This window comes from Chiloscyllium plagiosum, unplaced genomic scaffold, assembly GCF_037043375.1.
Source record: "Chiloscyllium plagiosum isolate Xiang-an unplaced genomic scaffold, Cpla_swu_hap1 HiC_scaffold_10, whole genome shotgun sequence".
In the NCBI taxonomy this organism is placed as follows: domain Eukaryota; kingdom Metazoa; phylum Chordata; class Chondrichthyes; order Orectolobiformes; family Hemiscylliidae; genus Chiloscyllium; species Chiloscyllium plagiosum.
The window spans coordinates 110,031,424-110,044,408 of NW_028270148.1; the positions used below are offsets into that span (position 1 = coordinate 110,031,424).

General features: G+C 43.5%; 1 protein-coding gene across 1 annotated transcript in view; it reads right to left on the bottom strand.

Annotated features, from left to right (window-relative positions):
- Positions 1-10,898, bottom strand: part of ankef1a (ankyrin repeat and EF-hand domain containing 1a) — a 43,816-nt gene extending 32,918 nt beyond the window's left edge. The window contains exons 1-2 of the mRNA XM_087990981.1: positions 10,751-10,898; positions 10,250-10,637 (exon numbers count right to left, since the gene is read on the bottom strand). Coding sequence (XP_087847107.1) covers positions 10,250-10,598 — 349 coding nt within the window. The 5' untranslated portion in view covers positions 10,599-10,637; positions 10,751-10,898. The remainder of the gene's footprint in view (positions 1-10,249; positions 10,638-10,750) is intronic.
- Between the last annotated feature and the right edge of the window lie 2,087 nt (positions 10,899-12,985).

Below are 12,985 nucleotides of genomic sequence, written 5' to 3' on the forward strand. Positions count from 1 at the left end.
AGAATATCAATCACAAGTAGTAGTCTGTCTTTACATCATCAACAATAAATACATTTCAATAGAAAATCAGAAGACTAGGTGACATACTGCATAATCACTGTATAACTGCCATATGATAAGCATAAATGTGTACTGCTGAAAAAAATCATTTTGTCACAGCTTTTCATTCTGTACTCATCAGGGCATTCTCAGGAGAGCCCAATGGCTCTTGATGCTGCGCTGACCTCTTATCCTACTCTAAGATCAAACTAACCTACATACCCTAAATTTTACTATCTTCCATGTGCCTATCCAAGAGTTGCTTAAATGTCCCTAATGTATCTGACTCTACTAACACTGCTAGCAGTGCATTCCACACATTCACCACTCTCTGTGTAAAGAACCTATCTCTGACATGTGCCCTAGACCTTCTTCCAATCACCTTAAACTTATATCTCCTCGTGATAGCCATTTCTATCCTGGGAAAAACTCTCTGGCTATCCACTCTGTCTTTGCCTTTCAATATCTTGTACACCTCTATCAAGTCACCTCTCATCCTTCTTCGCTCCAATGAGAAAAGGCCTAGCTCCCTCAACCTTTCGTCATAAGACTTGCCCTCTAGTCCAGGCAGCATCCTGGTAAATTTCCTCTGCACTCTCTCAAAAGCTTCCACATCCTTCCTATGATGAGTGACCAGAACTGAACACAATATTCCAAGTGTGGTCTAACCAGAGCTCTATAGAATTGCAGCATAACCTCGTGGCTTTTCAACTCAAATCCCAAGGCTAATGAAAGCCAACACACCATATGCCTTCTTAACAATCTTATCAACTTGGGTGGCAACTTTGATGGATTTATGGACATGGACCCCAAGATCCCTCTATTTCTCACAGTGCCAAGAATCCTGCTTTTAACCTTGTAATCTGCGTTCAAATTCAACCTTCCAAAATGAATCACTTCATACTTTTCCAGGTTGAACTCCATCTGCCACTTCTCAGCCCAGCTCTGTATCCTGTCGATGTCCCGTTGCAACTTACAACAGCCTCCACACCATCCAAAACTTCGCCACCTTCGTATCATCAGCAAACTTATTTCTAATCAAGCTATGCTTGTCCAAACTATCATAAAGCCTATCTCTCAGAATCCTTTCCAATAATTTGCCCACCACTGATGTAAGTCTGACTGGTCTGAAATTCCCATGGTTATCCCTATTCCCTTTCTTGAAAAGAGAATGATATTTGCCACTCTCCAATCATCTGGTACTACTCCAGTGGACAGTGAGGACGCAAAGATCATCACTAAAGGCACAGAACTCTCTTCCATCACTTCCCACAGTAACTGTGAGTATATCGCGTCTGGTCCAGGGGACTTATCTATTCTCATGTTTTTCAAACTTTCCAGCACATGCTCCTTCTTAACATCAACCTGTTCCAGTGTTTCACACCGTCCTCAGAAATGACAAGGTCCCTCTCACTATTGAATACTAAAGCAAAGTATTCATTAAGCACTTCTCCTACCTCCTCCGACTCCAAGCAAACGTTCCCTCCACTATCCCTGATAAGCCCCACCCTCACTCTGGCCAGCTTCTTGTTCCTCACATAGGTGTAGGAAGCCTTAGGGTTTTCCTTAATCCTAGTGGTCATGCCCCCTTCTAGCTCTCTTAAGTCCATTCTTTAGTTCCTTCCTGGCTACCTTGTAACCTTCGAGAGCCCAGTCTGATCTTTGCTTCCTCACCTTAAGTATGTTTCCTTCTTCCTCTTGACTTGAATTTCCACATCTCTTGTCATCCAAGGTTCCTTCACCCTACCATCCTTTCCTTGCCTCAGTGGGACAAATCTATTCAGCACTTGCAGCAAGTGCTCCCTAAATAACCTCCACATTTCTGTCATACATTTCCCTGAGAATATCTGCTCTCTATTTATGCTCCACAGTTCCTGCCTAACAGTACTGTTATTCCCCCTCCCAAAATTAAAACCTGTGCCCACACCCCCTCCCTCACCTCCATCCAAGGCCCCAAAGGAGCCTTCCACATCCATCAAAGTTTCACCTGCACTTCCAAACATGTCATTTATTGTATCTGTTGCTCCCGATGTGGTCTCCAATACATTGGGGAGACCGGACGCCTTCTCACAGAATGCTTCAGAGAACATCTCTGGGACACCAGCACCAATCAACCCCACTGCCCCATGGCCAAACATTTCAATACCACCTCCCACTCTGCCGAGGACATGCAGGTCCTGGGCCTCCTCCACTGCCACTCCCACACCACCTGATGCCTTGACCAAGAACGCCACATCTTCTGCCTCGGGACCCTTCAATATGACATCAATGTGGACTTCACCAGTTTCCTCATTTCCCTTCTCCCCCACCTTCCAACCTTCCAGCTCAGCACCATCCTCATGACCTGTCCCACCTGTCAATCTTCCTTCCCACCTATCTGCTCTACCCTCCTCTCTAACTTATCACCTTTATCCTCACCTCCATCCACCTATTGCACTCTCAGCTACCTTCTCCCCAGCCCCACCCCCTCCCATTTATCTCTCCAACCCCGAGGCTCCCAGGCTCATTCCTGATGAAGGGTTTTTGCCCAAAACAAAAATTTTCCTGCTCTTCAGATGCTTCCTGACCTCTGTGCTTTTCCAGCACCACTTTAATCTTGACTCTAATCTCCAGCACCTGCTGTACCCACCTCTGCCTAGCTTCCCATTCCATCTGCTCCTATCCCTCTCAATGACTATAGTAAAGGTCAGGGAGTTGTGATCACTATCACTGAAATGCTCTCCCACTGAGAGATCTGACACTTTGCCTGGTACATTGCCAAGCACCAAATCCAATATGGCCTTCCCTCTCGTCATTCGATCTGCATATTGAGGAGGGCCAAGAGTGTGGTGCTGGTAAGGCACAGCAGGTCAGGCAGCATCCGAGAAACAGGAGAATCGACATTTCTGGCATAAGCCCTTCATCAGGAATGAGGCTTGTGGGCTGGCAGATGCTGGAGATCAGAGTTGAGAGTGTGGTGCTGGAAAGGCACAGCAGGTCTATATCTACATATTGTGTCAGGAATTCTTCCTGGACACACCTTACAAACTCTGCTCCATCCAAACTATTTGCACTATGGAGTGTCCAATCATTATCAGGGAAATTAAAGTCACCCATGGCAACAACCCTGCTCCTTTTGCACCTTTCCAAAATCTGTCTCCCAATCTGCTCCTCCGAGTCTCTATTGCTATTGGGGGGTCCATAGAAACTCCCAAAAAGGGACTGCTCCTTTCCTGTTTCTGACTTCCACCTGTACTGACTCAGTAGATAAACCTTCCTCGATGCCCTCTCCTTTCTGCAGCTGTGATATAATCCATGATTAGCAATGCCACTTCCCTACCTCTTTTACCTCCCTCCCTATCCCTTTTGAAACATCTAAACCCCAAAACATCCAACAACCATTTTGTGATCTCCAAGTCTCCATAATGGCCATGACATTGTAACTCCAAGTACTGACTCCTTGCTCTAAGTTCCATCACCCTTATTCCTGACACTTATTGCATTAAAATAGACACACTTCAACCCATCACACTGACTGCATCTTTGCCCTATCAATTATCTATCCTTCTTCACAGACTCTCCGCACACTGTTCACCAGCTACCCCATTCTCTGATCCACAGCTCTGGTTCCCAGCCCCCTGCCAAACTAGTTTAAACCCTCCTGAAGAGCTTTAGCAAACCTCCCGCTCACGATATTGGTATCCCTTCAGTTCAGGTGCAACCTGTTCTCCTTGTACAGACCACACCTTCCCCAGAAGGTATCCCAATGATCCACATATCTGAAGTCCTCCCTCCTACACCAGCTCTGCAGCCATGTGTTCAGCTGCCCTCGGTCTCTGTTCCTAGCCTCACTTCAGGGAAAAAAATTGCCATCCTTACCTTGTTTGGCCTACATATGATTCTAGACCCACAGAAACATGGTTGACTATTAAATGCCCTCCAGGCAATTATAGATGAGCAATAAATGCTGGCATAGCTAGTGACATCCACATCCTGCAAATTCATAAAAAAAACTCTGTCCTTACAGAATAATAAATGTTATTCCCTCTTAGAGTCATACAGTCATACAGCGTGGAAACAGACCCTTCTGTCCAACGAGTCCATGCTGAACATAATCCCAAACTGAACTAGTCCCTGTAGTACAAAACAACTTTAAGTATAAACATAAGATGACTGAAGCTTAGAAAATAAAGTAAAACTACTTAACTCTCATTGCAAAAAACGGAACATGAAATACATCCCAGTTTGATTCCACTTTAAGCACTTCATGGTCCAGAGACAGTTTGAGCTCAAATCTGAGAACCTTTTGTGATGCAGGCTGTGATTTACATATACTTTAATGTCATTTATTTTGGAGTTTGAACAAATGGCATGTGGGTTAGTCTGTGAGTATGAAAGGGTTTCATAATTAATTTATAAGTATTTCTGTAGTTATGGTTATTTTTGTTAAAATCACAGTATAAGAGACTTGCTTGAAAGTAAAAGGGGATTTTGTTTTCATTGGGGGAGTTTTACAGGCAAACAAAGTAACCTGTTGGATGCTTCCAGAATTTTTTTTTGACTCAGGAAAATATTCATAGCTTAGAAAGTTTTTTAGTTTCAGGTTTGCAGAAGTTTTGGCTAAGACTCAATGTGTAAGATAGTGGCTCCTGAAGGTCTGAGATAATTTAGAACACTTAAGACAGTGTAAGGGGTTTAGTTTGAAAGTTCCGGACCTGAAGTGATTGGTTAAAACCCTGAAGACGGTGTCTGAAGCTGTGAAATTCTGAGCTCATTTGCATGAAGACTCAAGGAAGAGGCTATTGGCTTCAAAGGCTGTAAATTGAAGCACTATTAAACTAATCTGTACAGATGTGAATGAAAAGGGAATGTGAGTACTATAAAGGCGTTCTGTTGGGATTATGGGGACTGTATTTTACCATATGTTTTGACATTTTAAAAACTTGTGTTATATGTCATTCTATTTTATCTTCATTTCTTTTAGGTAATAATTTTCAGTTTTATTGCAACCAATGAATTTGCAGCATTGTGTGTCAGTAAAGACCACTTTAGATTAGATTACTTAGAGTGTGGAAACATGCCCTTCAGCCTAACAAGTCCACACTGACCCTCCAAAGAGCAATCCACCCAGACCCATTCCCCTGCTTTTACCCCTTCACCTAACCTGCACATTTTTTTTTGGACTGTGGGAGGAAACCCACACAGACACAGGGAGAACGTGCAAACTCCACACAGACAGTTGCCTGAGGTGGGAATTGAACCCGGGTCTCTGGCACTATGAGGCAGTAGTGCTAACCACTGCACCACCATGTTAAGGGGGAAAAAAGTAAACATGACCTATCAAGCCAAATTTCAGACTGGGATCAGACTTATCTAATGATAACATCAGCTGGGATCATAACGCATTTTATATTTTCACCTCTCATCTGACAGAAACATTATCTGTCCAGTGTTATGCACCACAACCTCCACACATTCAAAATGGTTAGATTAGATTCCCTATTGTGTGGAAACAGGCCCTTTGGCCCAACAAGTCCACACCGACCCTCTAAAGAGCAACCCATCCTGACTAATGCACCTAACATTACAGGCAATTTAGTATGGTCAATTCACCTAACCAGTACACCTTTGGACTGTGAGAGGAAACCAGAGCAAATCCACGCAGACACAGGGAGGATGTGCAAATGCCACAAGGTGGGGAATTGAACCTGGGTCCCAGGTGCTGTGACGCAGCAGTGCTAATCACTGAGCCACTGTGCCACCCCTTGTTCTTTGTGTATCGTAGAGTTCAATGGGGTCCATTTGTGCTAAATGTAGTATCACACCAGGACCCATACCTCATCTACATAGCCTACAGACTCATAATACCCTCATATTGTGACGTCAGAGTTTGCAATGCTGGTGAGGAAGTGAGTACACTGGAAAGCTGTCAACGCAGTTACATCATTCTCCATCCATTAAGCAAGTTTTATGCTGATTGCCTGAAGGTAGCAAATGAGGAACTAAGAGGCCAAAATTCCACAGATGATTCTTCCAGTGATCCGCTGTAATATTGACAGGAAAGCCAGAAAATAAACCACTATACACAGAAAAAATAAAACTTTGCTAACACTTTTGCAGATTTGGATATAGGGTTGGAAATTTCGATGGAATTCCTATTCTCCATAGAGAGGTGATGCTGTGTAGGAAGAGAGTCTTATCCTAGGGTAGACATATTGACACTTGGAAGCTAGAAGGGAGGCTCTTTCTGATTCTGGAAGTTGGGCAGAACTGGTTTATGATAAGGAAACTTGGGTTAAGAGAAGTGCTTACCTCTTCCAAGCAACAGCATCTACATTTCCCGGAGAAATGACCTGCTTCAAAGCTAACACGGGAGCACAGGCAAGATTGAAAAATGCAGCCTTTAATAATATTAAAATTATCAAGCGCCATCAAGGGAGGCAATAGCCTAGTGGTATTGTCACTGGACTCTTAATCCAGAGATCCCTGATAATGATCTGGGAACCTTGGCTCAAATCCTGCTACAGCAGATGGTGGAATTTGGATTCAATTCACAATCTGGAATTAAGAGTCTGTTAACAGGGAAAAAAAACCTATCTGGTTCACTGATGGCCTTCAGGGAAAATCTGCCATCATTACGTGGTCTGGCCAGTTTGTGACCCCAGACCAACAGAAATGTGATTGACTCTTAATTATCCTTGGCTTGCAGAGGGTGGACGCTAGGAACTTGTTTCTGTTCGGCGAGGAGACTAGGACCCGTGGACACAGCTTTAGAATTAGAGGGGGTAAATTCAGAACAGAAATGCGGAGACATTTCTTCAGCCAGAGAGTGGTGGGCCTGTGGAATTCATTGCCACAGAGTGCAGTGGAGGCTGGGACGCTAAATGTCTTCAAGGCAGAAATTGATAAATTCTTGATGTCACAAGGAATTAAGGGCTACGGGGAGAATGCGGGTAAGTGGAGTTGAAATGCCCATCAGCCATGATAGAATGGCGGAGTGGACTGGATGGGCCGAATGGCCTTACTTCCACTCCTATGTCTTATGGTCTTATGGTCTACCCTCTTGCCAATTATGAATGGGCAATAAATGTGGGCCTGGCCAGTGATGCCCATATCTTGTGAATGAATACTAAAAAAAAGTGAATCCTTAGAGCAGGCTGACTTCCTGCCTCCTTTGTCCCAGGTTTGTTAAAATTGGAAATGAGTGAGGTGGAGTCAAATTTGAGCTTTATTTTATATTTTCACATCTCATCTGATATGGAAATTACTTTGGGGGTTCCAATTCACCCAGCGGTATGGGCCAGAATTTGCACATTGGAATCTTTACCCTTTGCCTCCAAATTGTTCGACAAGGTTCCCCATGGGAGACTGATTAGCAAGGTTAGATCTCATGGAATACAGGGAGAACTAGTCATTTGGTTACAGAACTGGCTCAAAGGTAGAAGACAGAGGGTTGTGGTTCAGGGTTGTTTTTCAGACTGGAGGCCTGTGACCAGTGGAGTACCACAAGGATCGGTGCTGGGTCCTCTACCTTTTGTCATTTACATAAATGATTTAGACACAAGCATAAGATGTGCAGTTAGTAAGTTTGCAGATGACACCAAAATTGGAGGTGTAGTGGACAGCGGAGGGGGTTACCTCAGATTACAACAGGATCTGGACCAGATGGGCCAATGGACTGAGAAGTGGCAGATGGAGTTTAATTCAGGTATTGAGTACAGGAGTTGGGAGGTCATGTTGCGGCTGTACAGGAAATTGGTTAGGCCACTGTTGGAATATTGCATGCAATTCTGGTCTCCTTCCTGTTGGAAAGATGTTGTGAAACTTGAAAGGGTTCAGAAAAGATTTACAAGGATGTTGCCAGGGTTGGAGGATTTGAGCTACAGGGAGAGGCTAAACAGGCTGGGGCTGTTTTCCCTGGAGCGTCGGAGGCTGAGGGGTGACCTTATAGAGGTTTACAAAATTATGAGGGGCATGGATAGGATAAATAGACAAAGTCTTTTCCTTGGGATCGGGGAGTCCAGAACTAGAGGGCATAGGTTTAGGGTGAGAGGGGTAAGATATAAAAGAGGCCTAAGGGGCAACGTTTTCACACAGAGGGTGGTATGTGTATGGAATGAGCTGCCAGAGGATATGGTGGAGGCTGGTACAATTGCAACATTTAAGAGGCATTTGGATGGGTATATGAATAGGAAGGGTTTGGAGGGATATGGGTCGGGTGCTGGCAGGTGGGACTAGATTGGGTTGGGGTATCTAGTCGGCATGGACGGGTTGGACCGAAGGGTCTGTTTTCATGCTGTACATCTCTATGACTCTATGGCTCTACTTTTAAGATCTTGCTAGTTTGGTACATTTGTTAATCAGTAATCTTGTTGTGGAAAGTCATGTTTATTAAGTAGCTTCTTTACGACATGATAATTGTCAATGAAATGCTAATCAGTCCTGAAATATTAATAGGAAGTGCTACACAAACTCAGCATGTGCTCATATTCTCAGTGTGTTTCCTAGTTCTAGTCTCCCCTACAAAGGGGAGCATCTTTGTGATATCCACACCATCCACTCCCCTCAGAATCTAACATGTTTCAATAAGACCACCTCTCATTTTTCCAAATACCAATGGATATAGGTCCAATCTGTCCAATATTTCTTTGCAAGATAAGCCATTCATCTGCCACCCATTTGTCTGTACTCAACTGCATTTTGTGCTTACATGTCTGGAGTCAGACTTGAACCCCGAGTTTCCTGACTCAGAGAGGGAACAGCTACAATGGCACCAGCAGCAATAGAAAAAAATGATCCTAACTAAAAATGGATAGGGTATGAGCTTAGTTTACATGAAGTCCTCTATATGCATGAGGAACCAAAAAATAAATTTGTGCATCCCATAAACTTCTGTTAGGAAGCTTGCTATCTAAAGTTGTTACTGTAGAAATGGCAACACACCAATTTAATATAATAGGGCAGATGACCATATGGCTTATTCCAGACCTTCAATAAGTATAGATATGCTTCTGTGGTGTTTTTGCTATCTCTCTCTCTCTCTCTTTCTTTCGATATAGTTATACAGTAGACATTAGAACTAAAGTGTTATTAATATGTTTTAGAAGGGAACATTTCAAAGCTGTACCTCAGAACCAGAAAGCCATGCAGAGTGATGCCAACAGTGTGGGTTCAATTCCTACACCAGATGAGGTTACCATGAAGATCCTGCCTTCTCAACACCTCCTTTATTGGTGGAAGGTGGAATTAGTGTAGACTTAGTGTAGCTTATACAGTGTGAACTTGATGGGCTGAGAGGTCTCTTCTGCAATCTATGGTTCTATAATTCCCCTTGCTTTGAGGTGCGGGGTGACCCTGAGATTAAATTCACCTCCAGTCCTTTGTCTAGCTCTCTCCCTAGTGAGAGAGTGGGACTATGGCGACTTGGTTTTTTGTTCAGCCATGTACAGTACTTATACACTGAAGACCCACTAAGTTCAGGATTGCTATCAGACAAGTATGATAGCCATGATAAGGAGGTTCCAGTGCTGGACTGGGCTGGACAAAGTCAGAAGTCACACACCAGGTTATAGTCCAACAGGTTTATTTAAAATCACAAGCTTTCGGAGCGCTGCTCCTTTGTCACCTGATATATAGCACTTAATTTTAAATACTGCAAGATATACAGGTACAGATATGTGTGTGTAATATATATGTATATATACATTGCATGTAATTATATGCAATGCAAGATGTACACACAGGGATGTTTATGTCTATATAAACATATATAGGTGATATATATATACACATAGAGCACCTATTTATACTATAATGCACACACAGATATTTATATAAAGATATGTGTGTGATTTCTATGCTGCAAGAGATATACACACATATGTATATATATATATAAACATCTTGCATCTAATTATATATACTGCAAGGTATATACACGGGTATGGATATATATAAACATACATATGTGTAATACGTATAGCATCTAATTATATATGCTGCACCATATACACACAGATATATGTATATATAAATTATGTGATCTGTATATTGCCCCTAATTATGTATACTGCAAGATATACACAGACAGATATGTATATATAAACATATATATGTGTGAGATATATATATAGAGAGAACCTAATTGGACCAAAACCTGCTGGTTTTTATTTTATAAATGCATGCTTTGTGTTTTAACAGAGGCATAAGGATATTAGCCGGCACACTTTACCTTTGCCCTTCTTGTCTACGATGGACATGTCCGTGTTGGCGTCAGCCAGTACCTCCAGGACATTGTCGTGGCCGGCTTCAGCGGCGATCATCGCGGCGGTGCGGCCATCCTTATCCACCACGTTCGGCTCAGCCCCCAGAGAGAGCAGCAGCCTACAGATCTCCACATCGTTGGCCAGCGCGGCCAAGTGCAGGGCATATTCCCCCTGGCTGGGCTCACTCAGATTCACCAAGTGCGGCACCCCCACGGTCAGCAGCTTCTCGATCTCGGCTTTATTCCGCTGCCGGACGTACTGGATGAGTTTGTAAACCTGCAGGATCTGGAGGCGTCCTTCTGCAATGTTTGTCATCTCGCCATTGCAACGTCAAACTTCCCTCCTGGACACAAACTTAAAATGAAACAATGAAACATTGAGAGGTTACAATGAAACTGTATCCCTTTCCACTACCAAAAGAAAAGTCTTTGCATGTTGCTTTTGACTTTAAACAACTTGCTACATACTTTCCTAATGCTTTCGCCTCCGCTCAGGGAGAATTTGCCCTCATCCCGAGTCTCTCAACTGTCTTCAGAACGCAACATACCCGGTCGGCAGAGAAACTCTTCAGTGAGAGAGACGGTGGTGGAAACTGGAGATTGAAACGCTTACTGGTGTCCCGCAGTTGCCAGAGACACAGGAGGATGTGGGGGTTGGGATGCCGGAATCCTGAAAGGGGCACTCGTTGGGGAATGTGCCCCGGAGCTGCAGCACCGAGCTGGAGGCAGCACTCAGGAGACACAATAGAATGAAAGGGCTTTGGAGCCAAAGCAACATCTGCTCCCATAGCAACAGAACGCGGCCACATCACAAATAATGCCAAATCACAAGGAAATGGAAAAGGGTTTGCTTTCGGTAACTGGAGAGGAACATTCAAAGATTCAGCAACTTTAGCCAGAATGGGCAACTGTCAGCGGATATAAAGGACAGCTGCTGCTGAAGATTAATTTACCTAGGCACTGGGTAACTGGGGAACAGAAGTACCACTGTTTGAGGGTTTTGTGGTAGTGTCCCTACCTCTGAGCCAAGATTTGGAGATGCCGGTGTTGGACTGGGGAAGCTAGTGTGCTTCCAATTAAACCTGTTGGACTATAACCTAGTGTTGTGTGATTTTTAACTCTGAGCCAAGAGACCTTGTTCAAGTCCCGCCTGGTCTGGGGATTTATGGTAGTGCCCCTACCTCTGAGCTAGGAGACCCAGGTTCAACTCCCATCTGCTCTGGGGCTCTTGTTATTGTGCCCCTATGTCTGAGCCAGGTGTCATATAGTACAGAAACAGACCCTAATCTCAAGCTTCAGCCCATATCCTTCCAAAATTTCCTTCTTCATGTATTTATCCAGATGTCTTTTAAACGTTGTAACTGGACCCACATCCATCACTTCCTCTGGCAGTTCATTCCACGCACAAACCACTGTGTGTAAAATAAAAATTGCCCATTACCTCTTTCTAAAATCTTAATCCTCTCACCTTAAAAATATGTCCCCTTGTCTTGAAAGTGGAACCCCATTGAAAGTCACCTGCTATTCACCTGGGTTCAACTCCGACCTGTGGTGGAACTGTGTAATGACATCACAGACTTATGGAAAATGACTACGAGTGACTGGCCACAGGCACTCAGCCGGTCTCAGGTGCACAGGGAGATGTAACAAAGTGCAGAGTCAGTGAGACAATCAGTGAAGGTTTATTTGGAGGAGGGGATGAGAACTCCCTGACACTTTCTCGGCTGCTGTCCACTCTTTCAACAAACTGTAAACAATCAGGCCAATTTGCATGTGGTTGGCACAGTGGCATGTTAACTATGGCTCACTCTGTCGCACTCTCACCTGTGAGTCACAGATGGTTTTTAAAAGATTATTCTGGGATGTGGGCTTCACTGATTGGACCAGCATTTATTGCCTGTCCCTAAATGCCATTGAGAAAGTGGTGATGAGCTACCTTCTTGAACCACTGCAGTCAATCTGAGTGTAGGTATATCTGATGGTGGACAGACATTAAGGAAGCAGGAGTTGCATTCATCACTGCAGGATTCCAAGCCTTTGGCCTACTTGTGTAAAAACTGTACTTATATGTTGTAAAAAGCATGCACTTTTATATCCTTTGGTTTTGAACCGTGGACTAAGAAAGGAAAATAACGCTTTAAACCAAGGAGACTGCACAAAGAGATGTTTATGTTTATTGGAATACAGTGTAATTTCAATGCAACAATGGTAGCAAAAGGAGACATCATGGAACCAAGGGACAACTGCTTCATAACAAGATTTTGATTAGATCCTGACCAGCTGACCATAGCTTGTGTGGAAGCACTGCAGATAAGAGCACTTAACCTGCAAAGTATAAGCATCAAAAGAAATCTCTCTTTGTGTCTCTTATTTCAGTGCAGAGGTGCCAGAAAATGTGCAGTAACAGTTGGCTGTCTTCCACTCACCTTTCCATGTAAATCTCCTGTTGAGAAAGGGAAAAATCACCTTCAGAAACTGTGAGTGAAAGACTGAACATTAGAGTGTAAACAACCTTCTGTCAACTTGAAAGAATTGAAAGGAAAAAAAAGAAAATAACACATTGAATCCTGTATTCCTGTCTGGTGCTATCAAGCTGTGTTTCCTTAATTTTTCTTTCTTTTTCCATACTCAATAACCTTGTCTGTCTTTGAGTCTGTTTGTGAAGAAGGGAATTTAAAGTGGGTAGAACTTGAGTTATAAAGT